Here is a 19,724-nt window from a genome sequence, read left to right on the forward strand (position 1 = left end):
TATCACTTTAGTATTTTAAGTTGTTGTTTTCAGTTTTTGCGGTAATGCTCCATGTTTTGTTAGCAGACGGCATTCTTTGTCTGTATAGTTTTGTCGTTTATTTCGAAAGACCTATAATGAGTGTAGGTTTCCGGATTTCGGTTTGTACTGCTGGGGATAGCCGAGATATTAGGTGTGGTGCTAAAAATACACCAGACTCGCTATATGATATCGTGTATTCATGGTTTCGACTTCGCGGATGGGTCTGACGTCACAATGCTGCAGGTAAAGATTGTTGGGTTTATGTTATGTTTACTCAGTGATAACACAAAACCTAACTATGACTCCAAAAAGACTCCAACACTGTGCAATTAGTAATTACTGGGTTGTATTAAAATTAATAAAGCCTTCGAATATTCACAATAAAAGATGCAATTTTAATGATGCAGTTCGAGTAAATCCAATGATGTGAGTGAGACAGTAAAAATGTTCAATGTTAAGGTTCAGAAACTGTCTGGCTTTGCAGCCCAATCGTTCAATTATATAGACTCAGTTTTAGGCGAGTTGACCGGGTAAAAATGTCATAAAACAAACGTAAATAACAAAGTAAATTGTTACTGATGCTGCCAGGCATATTTTATTGCTTGCCAGAAGAGCAGTATTAAGCAATAAAGTGAATAACAAAGAATCGTAAAAATTCCGGTCACTAGAAGCTGATCAAGATTAATTTTTCTCACGTGCAGGAGCCGGCTTATCAGATTAATAACGCACGAGTATCGTGACTAGGCGAATTAAAGAGTGACATGCGTTAATGAAAGAATGTTGGTTAAACAATCAAAAGCAATAAAATACAATTTTCATTATCTTCTAGAAGATTGTCGAAAAATGCATTAGTTTAGATAGGAGTTCTTCAATAAAACGCGTGTAACGCTGCAGTAAAATCATTTTCTGGAATTATTTTGTTTTGGCAAAGCCAAAATTGTCGAAGAATATAAGAACCAAGCACTAAAAAATAAAATTTACGTTTGGTTGAAGAAAATCGTCTGGAATTGGACGCAACTAACCTGTTCTGCATGTTTACTATTGAATAAATCGCAGCATATGAAACAAAAAACTCTGAATCAAATTATAAACATGTTTTCCAAATTCTCTAGGTCACTTTAGAAAGTTTAGCAAAACATTTTAAATTTCCAAAAATTTTCTGATTTAGTTGTACGCTCTAACAAAACTGTGAGGTTAATGGGTTGTGCTACACGAGTTTTAGTGAATAACTCTTGTCTAAAGTAATGCAATTTTGGTCAGTCTTTATCTGCAGCATTATGCGTCAGACCCTTTGTTGATATGAATTTGGAACCATGGATTGCATTTTATTTACTAAACTTGTACATGTTGTTTGTATATCACTTTAATTTTTTAAAGATAAACCAAATTAAATTAAATGTAGTCGATTGAAGATCAAAACTGTTACCCTTTGACTGTTTCCTTCCTTTTATACACTGGATTCAGTTGCCATGCATCATTTGTTGCCCTTTTGTGAATGGAATCAGTCAAATATGGTCATGCTTGTTGACATACATTAACTTGAATGGATTGGAATTATGATCAGGAAAGTTTAAACAATGACCAGTACCAAGCAAACCAGGTATGGCAGGACTTCACATGCTTTCAGTGAAGTTAAAATTTTTCCTAAAACACACACTTTTAGTATATACTTTTTTCGTAAAAATTTAAGCTACCATGAATAAAAAGAAAGCTTGTGAGTATTTCCAATGTAGAAATGGTGAAAAAACACAAGCGAATGGTATAGCAATAATTTTTCTGACACACTAAAAATCTAACCGTTACACCTTAAAAGTAGGCCGAAATATTTCATTTGCAACCTTACACCACTACAAGAAATTTTTGGTTGTTTGAAAAAATGCTTCTTTAATGTGACATTTCATTATTTGTAGCAGTTTATGTCCTGAATGTCAACTTATGTGTTATGAATGTAAGCAAGAAAGCACCAACAGAGGCATTTTCGGTGAAACTATATCTTGTAAAATTCTGTCCAGCCTATTGTATGCATGACTACTTGAAATACATATTGCCACTTTGTCACTATTTTACATGTGCTTGTGTCAGTAACATTGTTTGTGGTAATTATTCTCATGAACATTTTCGATGGACCTCAAAATACATTTTGAAAGATTTTGTAGAAACCCCAACATTGACTGTCCTGGAAACAAATATCTTGACCCTTCGTTCTAAAATCTACTAGTAATGAAAACTTTTTTATGAGACTGAATGTTGTTGTAGGATTTATCTTCATTTCTTGATGCTGAACGAACAAACAACCAACAATCAACACAACCAGGTCAAGGAATCCTACTGGCAACCAATGTACCAGCTTTCAACCAAACCCAAAATTTTCCTCGACCACAAACACCCCAGCAATCCGCTGTTTGGCAACCCAACCTGGATGTAACCTCTCATTATCTTAGTGCACCTTCAACATCTCATCTTCATGCAACACCTCAAAGCCATCCATCAGAATTGAGGCATCCTCAACCTCATTACACTCCTCAACCCCCACAACCTTACCCTAATACCACAGGATATACTGTAATACCACAGGCTCCTTACCAACATTATGGTGGGAGGTATCCATTCTATAACCAACAATATCCACAAGCATGGGGGAATTCCCATCGTGAACAACCTTATAATCTTCAGTCAACACAACCAGGTCAAGGAATCCCACAGGCGACCAATGTACCAGCTTTTAACCAAACCCAATACTTTCCACACCAGCAGATTCCCCAGCAATCCAACCAGGTTAACTCTTGTACAAGCTTACTTTCTTCAATAAAAATGGTTTTTATCGTATGAGTTGTTCTCACACCCATGGGTGTTGGGGATGTTAGCTATTATCTTTTTGAATTAGCTATTATAATATTATGCTTTTTGAAATGACTTAAATATAATGTCATGATAAAGCAAGATAGTCCTAATGTATTTCAACAATTTAATTTGTTGTCATGTGTCAGACTTTTTTTTGTGCATCAAACATAAGAAGAAAAAAATTTGTTTAATTTTATCTCTTTTTGTCCATCTACAGTTTCATATTTTAAAAGAAATGTAGGACTGTGTTAATTTCACATTAAGGTTAACATTTCACTTAAACTGGATAAATCATTTATTCCATGCAATTGAGCATTGGTGATTTTGTGGTGTATGTTTTTTCACAAATGTTAGGTTACGGGTTTAGACTTCCAAATGCAAGAAAGTGAATTATGCTTTCAACCATGTTATGATGTTTTGAAACTTGACAATATTCTGATGTTGTTGCAGCATGCAATAAATTACCTGAGTGGTCCTTACAATTACCAAGTTCCAAATCAACAAATGTATCAGCAATCTTCAGCAGTTCCCCCAAACAATGTTCTGCATTCCTTCAACCAATATCCAAGATTTCCACAACACCAGAATTTTCAACACAGTTTCCAGCAAGAAACAAATCCTCACTATGTTGATGTTTTGCAGCAAGCAGTTCAACCTTCCTCTGCACAACATGGTAATGTACCACCTCAATCACACACATCTGCATTGAGGTATTTCCACAATCCAACCCTTCTCCAAAGTTACAATCCTCACAGTGAGCTTTATAGCAGACGTCAAACTCCCCCTTCATCATCGGGGTATTTTCAACAATCAACAGTTTCTCAGAATCCAGATTTTTTATCTGTTTGTCAAACAAGTGCGTATAATCATGGAACGCAATCAAATGTAGGCAACCAGGGTGTTTGTCCAAGGTAAGTTGCTGTTGTATTTGGTAAAAATATGTTTCTACATTTTATTTTCTAGAAACCAGCAACGCTCCTTAACAATGCAAGTTGATAGAATTCCAAGCATTGGATCTACTTCCTCAGCATATGTTGATAATACTCAAAGATCATCGGATAGAAATCCTCATCCACCAGACATTGGGCAGCAAACTCCACAACAATCAGGTATGAACAAAGCAAACAAATCTTAAAAAATATTCCCAGATTTCTGCGTAAAGGTCATGATATAAACTGCTACTAGGTTTACAAACAGTTTGTTGAAGTTATTTTTTTGCTTTTCACAGAAGATAGCAGCGGAAATGGAAATTCCAATGAAAGGCTGACTTCTGCGGCAATTGCGGTAAAGGAAGACAACAAAGTATCAAATGAAGGATTGTTTATAAAAGAAGACAAAGCAGTACAAAGTCGAGGCCAGGACCAAAATACTCAAAATCATGTAAGTTTAAATTTGTGTATGACTGCTTCTGCTTTCAAAATGAAAAAAAATGCACTTATAGACACAAGGCAACTCCAAACTTTCTTCGAACAAAACAGGTAATTTGCAAATAGTTTGTCCTTATTCAAAATTTACTAATATTTTTGTTTACAGAAATATCTGATAGTACTGTAGCAGGAAACACATTTAACACAGCAGGGCGTGATGTGGTTACAAGTAAGGAAGTAACTCTGTTTTGGGTTTTATAAAGTTACATTAAATATTGCAGACAATTATGGGAACACTTCAATTGACAACAAAAATGGTGAACTCAGCCAGGGTAAGTAGTATAAAAAACGGCCAGACTTTGTTGTAATAAGTTTGTAATGTGTTGATAAAGAGTTAATAACTCTCCTAATCCCCTGATAGCTGTATGGCTTAAAATGAATATTTTCAAAATTTTAAAACAAGTGACTTAGGATTTATCACATAACGTTTCTTTGGTTGCTTACTTATTTATAAATCAACTAGTAGTTGAATAAGCTATCCTTGAAATAATATTTAGTGTGTTAATCCATGTTTTTATTTATCATTTATTTTGTCATTTCAGTTCATTTTTCTTAGACATGTAACATGTGCAAATTCTGTGTCATAATTTTATTTTAGATGACCTCCAGCTGATTCAAGATTTGTTACAAAGAAGTGCTAAAAACCATTGCAGCAACAAAAGTTTTCAAATGTTGACTCAGCAGCATATTGAAGTTTGTGAACTGGACATAACAGATAAACCATTCAAAATAGTTCAGCCTCCAAACATGCTTACAAAGAAAACACACTACAGTGATGAAGATGGACATTACAACAGGAGTCAAGATTATGAGACAATAGATTTAAAACAGGATAGTAAAGTATCAGTTGAGGAACTGTTTGCAAGAGCGGAAATAGCTGCAGAAGATAGAAAACAGCCCCTATTTACAAACATTGTAGCATTAATTGGACAACCAGGTATTGGAAAAACCACACTATCCAAGGTAATAACTGAAAAGGCAATGGATGGTGCAATGAAAAATGTTGATATAGCCCAATATTGTTTTTACATTTCTGTGAAAAACATTGACTTTGATACATCCACAACATTCGTAAAATTTTTGCTTAACTATTCTTTGACAACCGACTTGTGCACTGAATCACCTATTAAAGAACACAAGGAAGAATCATTTCTCCACCTACTAACCCAATCCAAAAATGTGTTAATTACAGTAGATGGACTCGATGAAGCTACAACTGAATGGAAACTAAGATACAAAAAAGTGGTTTCAACAGAGCGGAACAAACCTCTGCATTATCTCTATGCTCTTATGAGGGGTGAACTGCTTCAAAATGCAAAGAAGGTTTTCACTTCACGACAGAAGCACTTTTTTGATATTGAAGCAGAACATCGACCATTATTTGTTGCTGAGGTTATGGGTCTTAATGAAAAATCCCAAGAAAATCTTTGCAACCAGATTTGTAGAGATGGGGGGGCTGAAGTGTGGAATGTCATAAAAGGCAATCCGAACTTTTTATATTCTTGCTATGTCCCAGCAAAATGCATTTTTATCGCTTTTGTCATCTGGAAAAATCTTAAAGAATGTGGTGATGGTCGATTTCACTCTCTTACTCATGTTTTTGCAAATGGATTCAAATACTATTTTAAGCAGGACTTTATTAGGGGCGAGAAAACAGAAATGGAAAATTGCCAGAAAGAAAAATACAAGCAAGAATATTTGGGCAAAATGTGTGAATTGGCTTGGAATGGCTTTAAATACAGAAAGTATGTTTTTAGTGCAGCTGACTTTAAAGCAGTGGGCATTGAGCAAAGCACATTAACTGGGATTCTAGTTTCATTTGTTACTGAAGAAAATTGGAACATGAAGTTTTTGGATTCTGAAATTAGGAGCAACTTTTCACATTTGATTTGGCAAGAATATTTCACTGGTTGTTACCTTGTCTTTTTTTTGTGTGTTGATGAGTTTTCCAAACTACTTTCTGAACTCGAAACAAACAGATGGGAAGTTGTTGCAAAGTTTGTTTTTGGTCTTTGCAATGACAAGGTTAGTGAAGTTGCAAAAGTTTGTTTCAGTGACACAAAGTGTAGAGAAATGACTGAAAAGAAAAACCTACTCAAGGAGTTTTGCCATGGCCAACTACAAAAAGGTAAAGTTAAGAGAAAAAAAAGTAAAGTTAAGGAAAAAAAACTTTTGCAAATTTGTTCGTGGTTACATGAAGTTGATGATGCAACATTTTACACATACTGTCTTCATTTGTTGCCAGAAACATTTACTTTAACTGGAAACATACTTCCAACTGATGCTTACAGCATTGGTTGTGTATTTAGCAATACAAAAAAGTCTTGTAACATTAAAGTTGCAGAAAGTTGTAAATTTTATCATGGAAGTTTGGAAGTTTTGTTAAAGCAAACAAACCACAATATTCAGGTATAACAATATCTTGATCTGAGATAACCAAAACTTAACAATATGGAACAAATATTTTTATTCAATGTAAGGACTTCTCAATCAGCCAATCAGCCATAACCAATGAAGTAATGAAGGATTTGGCCAGAAGTTGTTCAGCAATTGAGGGGCAGTTAATAGTTGATGCTCAGTCATCAGACTCTTACAAATTTCTTGAAAGATTTGCTGAACATTTTGCAACACCTAACCAGGCAAAAGTAAGTGAACTTATTTTCAGGTAAATTTGATATACATTATATTGTAGTTTTAACTATCATGCAGAAATGTTTCAATAAAATTGTCTTTCAATATGTGGCACAGGCTCTTTACCACAATAAATGGTAATATTGAATATAAGTTTAAGCCTGCAAACAACATAGTTATCTGTTTTTGTCCTAAATGCAATTGCTACTGATGTACAAGTTATTACTTTTAATTATATTTTGTGCTACACTGCTGTGTACATGTACTTTATAACAACAATATATTATATTTATTCTAGTTACGATCACTGGTGCTGAGAGGTTTTACAGTTGGTGATGAAAGTGCAAATGCAATAGCTTCATTTACAAAAGTTACAAAAAGTCTCTCATTAAGTGGATGCAAAGTAAGCTGTACTTCAATGACACAACTTGCAACAACTATATACAAGCTTGATCAACCTGTAAGTTCTTAAAAAATATATGTTTGTGTTTAAATATTTACCTGTGTGTTGATGTTTTATTGGGTGTCGAACATTGAGAGAAAAATTATCATGTGTGCCAAATAAAAATTAAAAAAAGCCTAGAAAGTAACGCATTAGAACAAACAGGCATATTGTTAATAAAAACATTGTATTTGATAAAACCTGACTATAAATTATGCTAATTTTGATTACAGGTTTCATCTTTGTATGCAGTGTCTTGCTATGCCTCTTTGGCTCAGATTTAATGAAAAATGGCACTTTTTTGTAACAGTGCCACATGTTTGGAAATAATGGCCAGTTTTGTTGCTACGTTTTACTGCGAAGCGTTTTCGATAAAAGAATGCGGTTTTCAACAAAAAATAAAATAAATAAATGATGAATGCTATGTGGTTTTAGATAAAAATGAGTTAGCTTTTACGGGGATTTGGGACAAAAATAAATAATGAATGTGTTAATTAGCTAAAAATGAAACAAGTATTTCACAAAAGGGGTCTCTTATTGTACAGTAGTTATTCAATTGATGGACTTTGATACTTTTTATTTGGGACTGTCTGTCGAACACGTGTCGGCCCTAATTTTCACGTGTCGGCCCTAATTTTTAGTTTTGTTTTTACTTAGATGGACTTTCTTGATATCAATGGACTTCCAATTTCAATATCTTGTCTAAAATTGCTTTTCAACCATGTTAAAAAGCTAATTGCAACAAAGTTCAAAATATCAGAAGAAGGAATTAAAGCATGTGGAAAAGTTGATGTATTTCCAGATATGATAAAGGTAAAGTGAAATTGCAATAAAACAAACAATCCAGGTTGGTATCTTTTTGTGAAAAATTACTTTATTAATCTAAATATACTGAACTTGCATGACTATAGTATGACCCTGTCAGAAAAAGCATGTATGTAGCATAAAGAATGTTTGATGTTGTGATGGTTAAAAGAAGTAGGCTTTGGACATAGTTGTTGCTTCTCAGTCCAACATTAAGTTTTATGTATAAGCTGCAGACAGATGGCCACTGTTTCGACCTAAAAGGTCTCATCAGTCACCACAAAGTGGAAGTCTTTGCTTGGCCGTTTGGTCAGCAAAGTCGTCTGATAGTCACACCAGCTGCACTGATGAGACCTTTTAGGTCGAAACAGTGGCCATCTGTCTGCAGCTTATACACAAATTCATATTATTGGCTCCACATTGCTTATTAAGTTTTATGTTTGCTAAATAAATATTTTTCAGGGTTTAATGGAACCAGAAATATTGGTTGAAAAGTATGTTAAATCCACATTTAAAGTAAGTGGAAAGTTTAATGTGTTATTTTTCTAAAAATGTGCATTAACTTGATCTTTTCTAATAATTTTCTTTATCTTTAAGCAAATAATTCTACTTGTCCACAGAAAGTTGTTATGATAAAATTTCATGCAAAATTTTTAAACCAAATGTAATTTTTTGATGTAAGTTTGTTATCTAGTGGTAATTGCTGAAAACTCAACCCAACTTATTTGATTGTGCACAGTTTAATTCCGTCCCAAACCAGCTTACAGTGGATGGTGATGAAGAAGCTTGTGCTTTGTCATGTGTCTTACATTTATTTCCTTCAACACTTGAACTTACCATGACAAATGTCAGTAACTCTGCAATTCAAGAAGTTGTGGGTGCTATAAAACATAAGGTATGTATTTTTTGTGGACAAGTTATCAAAAAAAAAAAGAAAACCAAACAGAGAGTATTGCAAAACCATGACCACTCAAAATTATTTTTTTTCCGTCACTTAACGTTGAGCATAGCCCTTTGTTTATATCACTTTGCTTTGCAAACACCTGGATTACATGTACAGTAACAGAAATGAATATTCAAACGGAAACAGTTACAAAATAACCGCAAAATATGCATTTCAGTTTTGTGTAATTCAGTTAGACAATCCGTCTTTTGTTGCAAAAGTTGCGCTGACGCAGACATTGGTAGTTTGTAAAGCTCGATCACAAGAAACAGTAATACTAAATCATATTAATGGAAGAAAATTCCTTACACATATTTGTAAACTCCCCTTTAACTAGAATGTCCGATCTAAAATCGTCAATAAGTTTGGTTATTTCTTGTAATAAGCCATTTGATTTTATTGGGTCTTGTGGCATTACAAGCTTATAACTGCGACCCGAGTCACAAGCGTGTTATTAAGATGGTGCCATGTGTAATTCGGGTTCATTCTCTGACTGACTGAGCTAACGATTAAATTCACTAAGTGATCGTTCTGCCCCTGTGACGTCATAATTAATACAATGATATTGTTGACATAAACACTTTTAATTTGTTTCAGATGACGTCGTTGAATCTTGATTACAACACAGTTGATGATGAAAGTGCATCTGCTATTGCTTCATGTATTCAGTGGATTGAGGATCTGTCTCTGGAGGGTTGTGACATGACAAGTCGTGGAATCTGTAAGATTGCAAATTCCATATCACAACTTGGGAAACCAGTAAGTTTTATGTTAGACCAGTGGTTTCCAAAGTTTTTAGGGTCACGAAACACTTGGATTTTCTGGATTCGTTCACCACACCTAACTTTATTCTGTTTGAACAAAAGTTGAATTAAAACAACAATACTGGTTGCACTACCTTGTCTTGAATTCTGGCAGAATCCTAAAATGTTTTATTATCTAAAGCGTTCCACACTAATGATTACCATTTCACGATAACTTGTAACACCAAAGAACACAATACCAAGGAAGGTCAACTCATTGTTCTGGTCACGCATGAATGATACATCAAATGCGGTGCAGAAGGAAAGTTTTGTGGTTGTGTAATTGTGTAATTCTGAGGCTAGGAGATCTCGTATCCAATTGCTTGGTTTCCCATTCAACGCCATCAAGTGAGCTTGCACTCATGTTTCGGTGCATTATGCAGCTAACGAGTTGCTGACGCCCTCAACAAAATACTTATGAGCATCGCTGCACATCAATGGAAATTTTCCGAAAATTTCATCATTTTTTAGTCAATCAAATAAGATTCCAACAACTTCTTCGCAAGGGCTGTACCATTTTCATTTGAAGTTAAGAATAGAGCGTCCGCGATTGCAGTTAAATTTTCGTGACGGAAACTGGTGGCGGACTGCAACGAATTGGACTTAAAATCAGTGTCTTTCTGTTACTGAAGTATCGCATTATCCATATTTTCGAATAAAGTATCCCTAATGACCTCCTCTGGCAAATCCAACTGGTTTTCCATTGTTTTGTTGAGGTTACGCGTATTAAATAAAAGAAAATATGATATTTTTCACCACGTAACTGTGCAGTGAAACGTATGTCAGGTAAGTCTAATCAAGTGTTACTCAAGCGTGACGGTGTTAAACGTCATAAAAGAACAAACAGTAGTTGGCCTTCCTTTTTATAGTGTTCTAACACGAACATTCAAACTTCTTCTGGGTTTATATGACAACAGGTCACATGATATTGCTGAAAACCTTATTAGCAGTAATTTCTCACAAATTACAATGTTGAAGTAATTCTGATGTAATGCTTCGGAATTCAACATCGTTATATTTGTGTGAAATAACGTTTTTTTAGCAAACTTTATTATCAATATGATGTTATTGTTGAACCCAAACAGTATATTTTCTGTTACATGACACCTCATACATTAAGCTTGTGATACCAGCATACATAGGCGTATCTAAGTTTAGGTGAGTGGGATCCAGTAGGTCCGGACTTCCAAGCAATAACTATTACCTTGAACACTTAAAATTTACTCAGGGTGGCATTGGGCAACTTCAGATAAAAAAAATGACATTTTAGTTACAATTTTCTTTGACTAGGAAAATGCGTATTTATTCATATCTTTATTTGGTTCTAAATATATTAAGGACCTTACTTCAAAGTAAAAGCAACTAAAACTATAGCGCACGCACCACCGCAAAACATGCGTTTCAGCTTTCGGTAACGTTACCCTCAGTAACACTGCACAGTGCATCATATGATACCAACACGCATAGTCGTATTCAGTGGGAGGGGGGTATAAGCGGCCCAGACTCCCAAGCAATATCTTTTAGCTCGGAAACTTACATACAAAAATCACTCTTTTTCCGCATAATTGTGTATTCAGTTAAAAACAAATTTGTTCCAATTACATTCAAGCATTATTCAGTCAATTTTTAAAGCTCTTTTGTTAAAATTTGTTTGATGACGTTTTTGTCTTCGTGCAATCGACCCTCTTCAGGACAAAGTGTGTGAATGTAAACAACACAGTAAATATAAGAAAGCGCGAAAAACACAAAAAATGGGGTGGAAGAAGAACGACGAAATGTGTAAGCAAGCCGAAAATGCGCATCAACGTACAACCACACATCTCCACAAGCACACTGGACGATTAAAGTAAAGCCTATGACGTTTCAGATTTTTCCGTTCTGGGCGGGCGTTCAAACACCTTGAAAAATATAGCAACACAACCACACCCTTCGTCACTTTAAGGCGAGGAATCTTGGTTTTAGCGCAGATACGAACAAGGGTGGCCATTCGCTGAAAGCACACTCTGCACATTACGAACCTCCTGTTTTTGAGCCTCTTCCTCTGAAACTAAGGTTTCCGCTCTTGTATACAGTGCACGCACTACAGCACGCTTGTGGGCGATGGAGTTCGCAAATCGAAACGACAGATACCTGTCAGAATGAGTCGGTTACCAGTATGCGCTTGTGCGGAGAGGCCCGCGGTTCTCTTAAAACTAGCAAAAATGATATCTCCCCGACGTATTCACGTTCCTTTATGAACTCGATACTCGTTTTTCAGGTGTTCAAGCAGAGATCCCACGTTCACACGACTCCATATAGAAGCAATATCTTACGAAGTAAACGCAAGAAATCTATGGTGCACACGCCACCGCAAAAACACACGTTTAATCTTTCAGTAAGATAACGCAATTATACAATCTGTCGTTTTTATGAAGCTTTTAGTAAGACATTTCACAAAAAACAGCTTTTCGTAAAAATGTACATGCAATGAGCCAATAATGATCAGTGAGTTGCAGACAGTGGTGCACACAAAATGGAATAATCTATCTATGGCGAGTTAGCCGCTAGCTGCACTGATAAGACCCGATAGGTCGATGTTTTTAATATTTTACCAGCAATAATATTTGTTCTAAACATTTAATGTCACTTTTGTCTGAACTAATTTCCGAAGTCTTCCTTTTATTTTCAGATAAGGAAGTTAAATCTGGGATGGAGTGACATATATGGTGATGCGGCCGAAACCTTATTCAAGTGTGTTCACAATATACAAGATGAACTTATAGTTGGTCGTGACTGGATAGATGGCGCCTTCGAAGGGAAATTTAAAAACCTGCCAGACCCTGTAAGTATGAAAACTATTTGTTCCACGAACAAACTATCATTGCTATTTGATACTAACACGATAATAATATGTTTACCTCATGGGTTGTCTTGTATTAAGGCTTGTGTCATGTGCAAGCCTTAGGTTGCCACCACTGGGTTAATATAAAGAAAGTCGACATCACCCAATACTTATAGTTTATGTGGCTTTAGATTTAAAATAAAATCACACAAACACACACTGAATAGAAGTATTTTGTTATGTTTGAGTGGATGTTGCGTTTATGGAAATATATACACGTCACAAAATATTTGCTTCATGAAATCACAACAAAACTTTCATCAACACTACTGTTATTATAGTTAAACGATGCATGAAATAACCAATCCGTTGTATTGTAGAAGCCAAAGTTGACATTTTTGTAAGAAGTGAATCTCTAACTCCTACTCTCCACTTCAATCCATCCCTTATATTTGGGTTTAACAAATGCAAGTAAATATGATTGATCGATTGGAATTACTTTGTGGAGATCAACTCCCTCCTAAACCGGTAAGAAAATGTCCTAATTATTTTTTTCGCAAAAATATTAAAAAAATTTTTGAAGCAGCGGATTTCTAACTCGTAAAATCTCTTACTCAACTCCCACAACTGTCTGACCACAAGGTGGTGCATCACAGTCAGTCTCGTTTATATGTTTAGGAAACCATTGTTTGGTTAAGGACCACGTCCGAGGATTTATTTCAATAATCTCAACTGACTTATAGTACCAGAAGCGTTTCAACATTTTTCACTTTAAATGTTAGTTGCACCGTAGTTTCTCTGTGCTTACGACATTTTTAGTGGTCGGTTGTTCCTTCAGTACAACATTGTTATCACAAACAATAAGAATGTGAAATATGGGTGTTTGCAAATTTACATTTATCAAAAGTCCTATACGGCATTTGGAGTTCACAAAAATCTAGAAATCTCTGTGACATCGTTTATTTTGACCTCAAGTTCAAAAAACTTTCCAAACCGTTTGTAATTTTCCGCAACTCTGTATGAAGGTTAGTGCGAAAGTAACGATTATCGTTTCATGTCAGTAAAGTTGGTAACGAAACTTTTGATGATCGAACTTTACAAAATACCACATAAATATTATGAAACCTTGCTGTTATCGGGTGACTTTTAAATACGGGAATGAAGGCCTGAGATTTACAACCAGGCGACAAAACTCATTCAAAATTCAATTAACTTATATCATCGGTATCGTAATATTCTGACCATTCCACTCTAAAGTTCAGTGTTTCTCATCGATATCTTACTAAAATAGAAATGCGCTGAGCTCTGTTGAACGACAAGTAACAATATATTACTTCAGGCTGTTTGCTGCCAGAATCAACAGGGATTTCTGTCACTTCTCACCAATAAACCTTTTTACTTCATGTCACGAAGACGAAATATTCCCAAATACTTCGTAAATATTCTTCACATTTTTCTGTGCTTTATCCAACTTCTCTGTGTTATTTGTATTAACAATGTACGTATTAATTCCGTTTGTCTCCATAACTCTCATTTTTACTTCTTTGCCAAACAAAAAATGCGTCTCTATGTATCTGGTTTCGTTGAAATTGTCGCTTTTGGCTGTTTGTGTTGCTTATAATCAAGGACGTCTTTGATACACGAATATTTTTGTCTCCTGCTCTGAACAACCGATCTTCCACCAACTACTGTTCGGTTTTATCGGCGCACGTTTTTTTATATTTTCTTCAAACAAATCCGTATCTATCTATGGGTTTGATGAAGTTATAGCGGGTGGAAGTGGAAGGTTTATGTTGTAAATATTTGAACATTGAATGTTGGTTTTTGTGCAATCGTTATTGTGAATCATTGCTGCTCGATGCCGCCACCCAGCGCTTAACCGATGCTGTCAATTGCTTATGGGGAATCCCCGACATATGTTGTACTTCTTGTTTTTTTTGATACAAAGTGCTTACAGTTGGAAAGCGGTATTTGTGAAGGCATCTGTTAAGTTTTATGGAAGGGCGCATATTCGTATTTCTAAGTTTCGCCAGCGGGAAATGCCCACCTTGTTGTTCTCTGTCAAAATTGAGAATGGTGTCACAAAGCAACCAGTGATGCATGGGGGTAAATCTTACGGATGAGTTAGCACGTGTGCTGTTGCTAGGGCGAATTTCGTGGGGGATTTGAATCCGGTCGCTAATTGGTGCCATAGAAAATTGAACTGAAAATACAGCTAAAACAGGCTATATTTACAGAAAAATAAATTGTTTAAAGGCCCATTCATTTGTGGTTTTATAAAGGACGGATCCATCATCTACGCATTGTGATCAAAATTGGTCGCCGGACCGGTGCATTTTTGGCCCTTGTGGGCATTTGATCCTCCCGGTCGGACATTATTTGTAGTAAAAAGAGCAAGAAAAAATGTAATTGGATTCTGCAGAAAATCGTATAAGTTCTTTTGTGGTTTTGAGCAAGGCCCATCTCTACTCTACGCAATAGCATCAAAACTAGTGCTGAAAAAGTGCCTAAGCAACTCCCCTGGACTTTTTATATTCCCCTTTTTGTAGGTCACAAGATCTTTTAGGAGATTCCACAAGTCCTGGCTGTGCACAGTCTCATCCATGGGCAACAGTTTTTAATTTGAAGAATATTAGATCCCTGTGTAAGTCACAAGAACCATAACGGTCAATGGGAAACAAGAGGAACAGTCGCCAGGTGAATTATTGCAAAGGGCTTTGGGAACAGGATTTATTCACTTTGGGAATTCACTTTGGCTTTGGGAACAGGATTATTGACTTGAGATTCAGAAACTATCACAACATAGGTAAGTCAGCTGATCAGAAAATAACTGTATTGCGTCACAAAGATAAAAACGACTTGCGTAGACAGGAAGATACTTTTACACCGGGTCACAAAGTTTTTTCCAAACTTGATCCACATATAAGCCTAAGTAACATAGAAATCTGTGCGAATATTAAAGCTACGATTTCGTGTAGTATTTCAAGTTAAATTTATAAACAAAAATAACAGGCGGTTGCCCTGTTCACGCCTAATCATTAAAATTCGCACAGATTTCTGTTTTACGCATACTTATATGTGGATCAAGTTTGGAAAAAACTTTGTGACCTGGTGTAGTAGTATTTTCCGCGTAGACAAGTCCGGTACGACGAAAAAAGAAAGAAGGCAAATCACCTTTTTTGCATATCTCTTTCACGCATGCGATCAGATGGGGCTCTCGCAATGAGGCTTGTGTTGTCCTTTCCCAAAACGATCGTGAAAAAAAAGCAGTAAAGATAATGAATTTTTCTCATTACAAATTTCAAACTGATCTGCTGCAACACTAGGGGCCCATAAAGCTAAATCGTGTGCCCAGATGCTACAAGCTGCTTTTCGCGCGCGAGAGAGAGTCTTTGCACGTACCGGACTTAATTGTCTACGTGGGAAAATACTACTACACCGGGTCACAAAGTTTTTCCAAACTTGATCCACATATAAGTATGTGTAAAACAGAAATCTGTGCGAATTTTAATGGTAAGGCGTAAACAGGGCAGCCGCCTGTTATTTTTGTTTATAAATTTGAGTTGAAATACTACACGAAATCGTAGCGTTAATATTCGCACAGATTTCTATGTTACTTAGGCTTATATGTGGATCAAGTTTGAAAAAAACTTTGCAACCCGGTGTAAAAGTATCTTCCTGTCTACGCAAGTCTTCTTTTCCACATAGGTTGCGCTTTTATCCATACCAAACGAAATAGAAATCACTCTGAATTAGCAGTTCAAGACCAAATATTTACCAAAAGACTGTCAGTAAAAGAAGACTGCATACAAAGGTAATTTACATCCAACTGTAAAAACACTAAACACATGCTTTTGTAAGAATTGCAACAACACAAAACAGAAAACTGTTTTATTATGGGGTTAATTAGAATTGTTTTATTTCGGCAAATAAACACGGTCTGCGAATTTTTTTATGCACTGTTTCGAATTAAAATACAATTTAAAGAAATGACTTAAGAATGCATTCTGCCAGTTAAAATATGTTTTAACGACGTCATAGTTGTAGTGTTTCTATGATAATTTTTCTGACACATGGAGCCGTGTGAAGAAATTTCCCCGGTCCTCCTTTTCGCTGTGACAAGATGGTGAGTGGGTAGTTGAAAATAATCTGGGAAAATCTGGTCTATTTGAGGTTTTAGTTCTGATATAAGAAAGTAATGTCGAAGATTTTTACAAGTTAAAGAATGATAATGATAAAGAAGTTGGCATTACAACAAAAATGTCTTATAATTGCGACTTGTACATTAGCATCGGTTGCTACCCTCGGTAGATGCAAAATTTTTCAAAACGTTTTGTTTTAGGCGCGTGGACCGAAAAAGCATCTGAAGCGGCTTAATGCCCCTAAGCATTGGATGCTCGATAAACTGACTGGTGTCTTTGTAAGTATTGATAAAATTGCTGTAACGTTTTTATTTGTATGCAAGATTGTTTAGTAAATGAAAAAAAATATGAAAAATTATGCCAGTATACAGTAATGTTTGTATGTGATGGTTAAGTCATAAAAGTAAAAATGAAACAAAACGTCTTTAATTTTCTGAATAGGCACCCAGACCATCTACTGGCCCTCACAAATTGAGAGAATGTCTTCCTCTGTGTATTTTCTTGAGAAACCGTCTTCACTATGCTCTGACCTACACAGAGGTCAAGAGGATTTTAATGCAAAGAATGGTTAAGGTTGATGGAAAGGTCCGAACTGATGTCACCTATCCTGCTGGTTTTATGGGTAAGTTGATTATTAATCTAATAATGAGTTTCGAAGAAAATACTTTTTTCGGTGACTGTTAATTGCGCGGAGGATCGCAACGTACTTTACAATATGTATGTTAAAAAACTATAATGACACACTTCCTTTGCAAACAATTTCCACTGTTGCAATGAATGAAACCAATAAGAACTACATTGTTACATTGTGCTTTGGTGTGATGAGTTTACTTCTGGTCCGTGTTTTTGACATGTCATGACAACAGAAGAAGTACTGACCAAGCAAAAATGTGACTTTAAAGAATTGTCATTTATGAGAGCTCATGACCACTTGGGCAAATGTTATGATAGAAATTAGGATATTATGTATGTTACCTTTAAGTAACATTACAGTAAACTCTGAAGCGATGTAAACATAAGCAGTTGATATTTTTATCAAACAAAGTAATTGGATTTTATGTTTGTGGACCAAACAGATTTGTTTTTTGTTATTGGTTATTTGTTTTCCAATTGTTCATACTGTGCAAAGTAATGTCTTTTTTTGGTTTTAATACAAATTCTTTTAAAAACATCTCGATGTAGTAACATTATGTATGTAATAGCTGTATGATATTTTGCTGACTGGGCTTGTTTATAAATTGCTTTACATATATCATCGACAACACTTTATGGTTTAGATGTAATCACGATTGAGAAGACTGGTGAAAACTTCCGTCTGATCTTTGATGTGAAAGGACGCTTTGCTGTTCACAGGATCACCAATGAGGAAGCGAAGGTAAAAAAGTGCAACTCTGTTGTAATTAAGCATTTTTTGTTTTTACTTTTTTTTCGATTAAGATAAGTTGTTAATTTGTCCAACATAGGGTTATATTGTTTAGGACTATCAAAAAGGCTAAATATAATAAAAAAAAATAGAAAAACATTCATAAGTGACAGCTAAGTTATGGAATGAAAGTAAAGCTTAGTTATGGAATTTTTTGGTAAAATTGCTCAGGCCCATGTTACATTGTGCTTGGGTGTGATGAGTTTGCTTCTGGTCCGTGTTTTTGACAATGTCATGACAACAGATGAAGTACTGACCAAGCGCAAAACTGTAAAATAATTTGTATCTTTGCACTGAACGGCCTAAATATACTTTTACTGTTCTTTGTTCAGTACAAACTCTGCAAGGTGAAGAAGGTTGGCACTGCACAGAGGGCCATCCCCTACCTTACTACTCACGATGCAAGAACAATTCGTTATCCCAACCCTGACATCAAGGTCAATGATTCAGTCGTCGTTGATATTGCAACAGGAAAAATCACTTCATTCGTTAAATTTGACAGCGGTAAGATTTTGTGTTTTGTGATACAGATCTGTCGTGTTTGAAAATATAATTTTAGTCAACACAGAAAACCATAATAGCAGTGTAAGTTGAGCTTTTGTAACTTGTTTTACAATTGACTAGTATATTCCAAGTTATCTTTACGTGCACATTTACTTAATGAACTACCGTTTAAATTAAAGAAATAATGGAAATCCACATGGCATGGACACTAAATAGCAATAAAACTGTTTAAGGTTGTAGAATCTGGGGGTTATTGGCATCTCTAAACAGTGAAATGCTTATGACAAAATTTCTTTGGTTGTCCAGGTCAAATGTGTATGATAACCGGAGGTCACAACTTGGGTCGTGTTGGAATTGTCCAACACAGAGAACGTCATCCTGGCTCTTTTGATATTGTCCACGTCAAGGACAGCCAAGGACACACTTTCGCCACCAGGTTGTCGAATGTGTTCATCATCGGACAGGTCAGTGTGCCAGGAATTTCCAGTAAACTATGTTTTGCATTTGGTGTGATGAGTTTACTTCGGTCCGTGTTTTTGATGTTACCATGACAACAGCTGAAGTACTGACCAAATGTGACCGTGTTAGTCCTTTGGTGTGATGCCGCCACGGCGGACGTGCGGTTTCAACCAATGTTCTTTATGCTTGTTTAAATCTGTTTGTTATGCCTATTGGAATTTTTTTCTGTGAATTGTTTCTCGTTGCCAGGCCAACAAGCCGATGATTTCTCTTCCTCGGGGCAAAGGAATCAAGCTCACCATCGCCGAAGAGCGCGACAAGAGGCTGGCATCCAAGTAAAACTGCATAAGCACTCTGCTATTACGTCCAGTGCTTCATGTTGAAATAAAAATTGAAGAGAAATATGTATGTGTTGCACAGTTGAGAAATATGACTCGGGGTTTTGCTTTGGTTGTTCTTTGAA

General features: G+C 35.7%; 3 protein-coding genes and 3 non-coding genes across 9 annotated transcripts in view; all 6 read left to right on the forward strand.

The window, feature by feature from the left end:
* The window catches only part of LOC145893898 (uncharacterized), a 38,891-nt gene extending 24,194 nt beyond the window's left edge, over positions 1 to 14,697 (forward strand). For all 4 annotated transcript variants that reach the window (XM_082982285.1, XM_082982288.1, XM_082982286.1 and 1 more), the window contains 5 exons: positions 9,707 to 9,868; positions 12,170 to 12,286; positions 12,581 to 12,733; positions 13,114 to 13,261; positions 14,073 to 14,697. In XM_082982285.1, coding sequence (XP_082838411.1) covers positions 9,707 to 9,868; positions 12,170 to 12,286; positions 12,581 to 12,733; positions 13,114 to 13,137 — 456 coding nt within the window. In that variant the 3' untranslated portion in view covers positions 13,138 to 13,261; positions 14,073 to 14,697. The remainder of the gene's footprint in view (positions 1 to 9,706; positions 9,869 to 12,169; positions 12,287 to 12,580; positions 12,734 to 13,113; positions 13,262 to 14,072) is intronic.
* LOC145893899 (uncharacterized) lies at positions 1,402 to 7,983 on the forward strand. The gene is made up of 13 exons (XM_082982290.1): positions 1,402 to 1,621; positions 2,278 to 2,796; positions 3,313 to 3,572; positions 3,630 to 3,773; positions 3,826 to 3,971; positions 4,091 to 4,242; positions 4,304 to 4,340; positions 4,396 to 4,458; positions 4,493 to 4,561; positions 4,888 to 6,698; positions 6,770 to 6,934; positions 7,219 to 7,380; positions 7,596 to 7,983. Exons 1-13 carry the CDS (start codon positions 1,565 to 1,567, stop codon positions 7,644 to 7,646), a joined length of 3,636 nt encoding a protein of 1,211 aa, XP_082838416.1. The 5' UTR covers positions 1,402 to 1,564; the 3' UTR covers positions 7,647 to 7,983.
* Positions 14,698 to 16,810: 2,113 nt separating the features above from the next.
* On the forward strand, positions 16,811 to 19,667 carry LOC145893890 (small ribosomal subunit protein eS4-like). Its single transcript, XM_082982265.1, has 7 exons — positions 16,811 to 16,859; positions 17,076 to 17,153; positions 17,317 to 17,497; positions 18,153 to 18,250; positions 18,631 to 18,802; positions 19,109 to 19,266; positions 19,511 to 19,667. The coding sequence occupies exons 1-7, from the start codon at positions 16,857 to 16,859 to the stop codon at positions 19,598 to 19,600; spliced, it is 780 nt and encodes a 259-aa protein (XP_082838391.1). The 5' UTR covers positions 16,811 to 16,856; the 3' UTR covers positions 19,601 to 19,667.
* LOC145896437 (small nucleolar RNA SNORD18) lies at positions 17,689 to 17,757 on the forward strand. The gene has a single exon (XR_014401887.1). It is a non-coding gene; the product is annotated as a small nucleolar RNA SNORD18 (small nucleolar RNA).
* Positions 18,489 to 18,558, forward strand: LOC145896438 (small nucleolar RNA SNORD18). Its single transcript, XR_014401888.1, has one exon. It is a non-coding gene; the product is annotated as a small nucleolar RNA SNORD18 (small nucleolar RNA).
* Positions 19,307 to 19,375, forward strand: LOC145896439 (small nucleolar RNA SNORD18). The gene has a single exon (XR_014401889.1). It is a non-coding gene; the product is annotated as a small nucleolar RNA SNORD18 (small nucleolar RNA).
* Positions 19,668 to 19,724: the final 57 nt, after the last annotated feature.

The sequence above is a fragment of the Ascidia mentula genome, chromosome 3 (assembly GCF_947561715.1).
Source record: "Ascidia mentula chromosome 3, kaAscMent1.1, whole genome shotgun sequence".
Lineage (NCBI taxonomy): Eukaryota > Metazoa > Chordata > Ascidiacea > Phlebobranchia > Ascidiidae > Ascidia > Ascidia mentula.

What these genes read in the sequence shown, in the direction of transcription:
- LOC145893899 (XM_082982290.1), top strand. Translation starts at nt 1,565, where the DNA reads ATGGATTGGAATTATGATCAGGAAAGTTTAAACAATGACCAGTACCAA. An exon ending in ACCAGTACCAAGCAAACCAG is followed by an intron (nt 1,622 to 2,277) that starts GTATGGCAGGAC and finishes ATGTTGTTGTAG; the next exon opens with GATTTATCTTCATTTCTTGA. An exon ending in AAACAAACCACAATATTCAG is followed by an intron (nt 6,699 to 6,769) that starts GTATAACAATAT and finishes ATTCAATGTAAG; the next exon opens with GACTTCTCAATCAGCCAATC.
- LOC145893890 (XM_082982265.1), top strand. An exon ending in ATAAACTGACTGGTGTCTTT is followed by an intron (nt 17,154 to 17,316) that starts GTAAGTATTGAT and finishes TTTTCTGAATAG; the next exon opens with GCACCCAGACCATCTACTGG. An exon ending in ATTCGTTAAATTTGACAGCG is followed by an intron (nt 18,803 to 19,108) that starts GTAAGATTTTGT and finishes TTGGTTGTCCAG; the next exon opens with GTCAAATGTGTATGATAACC.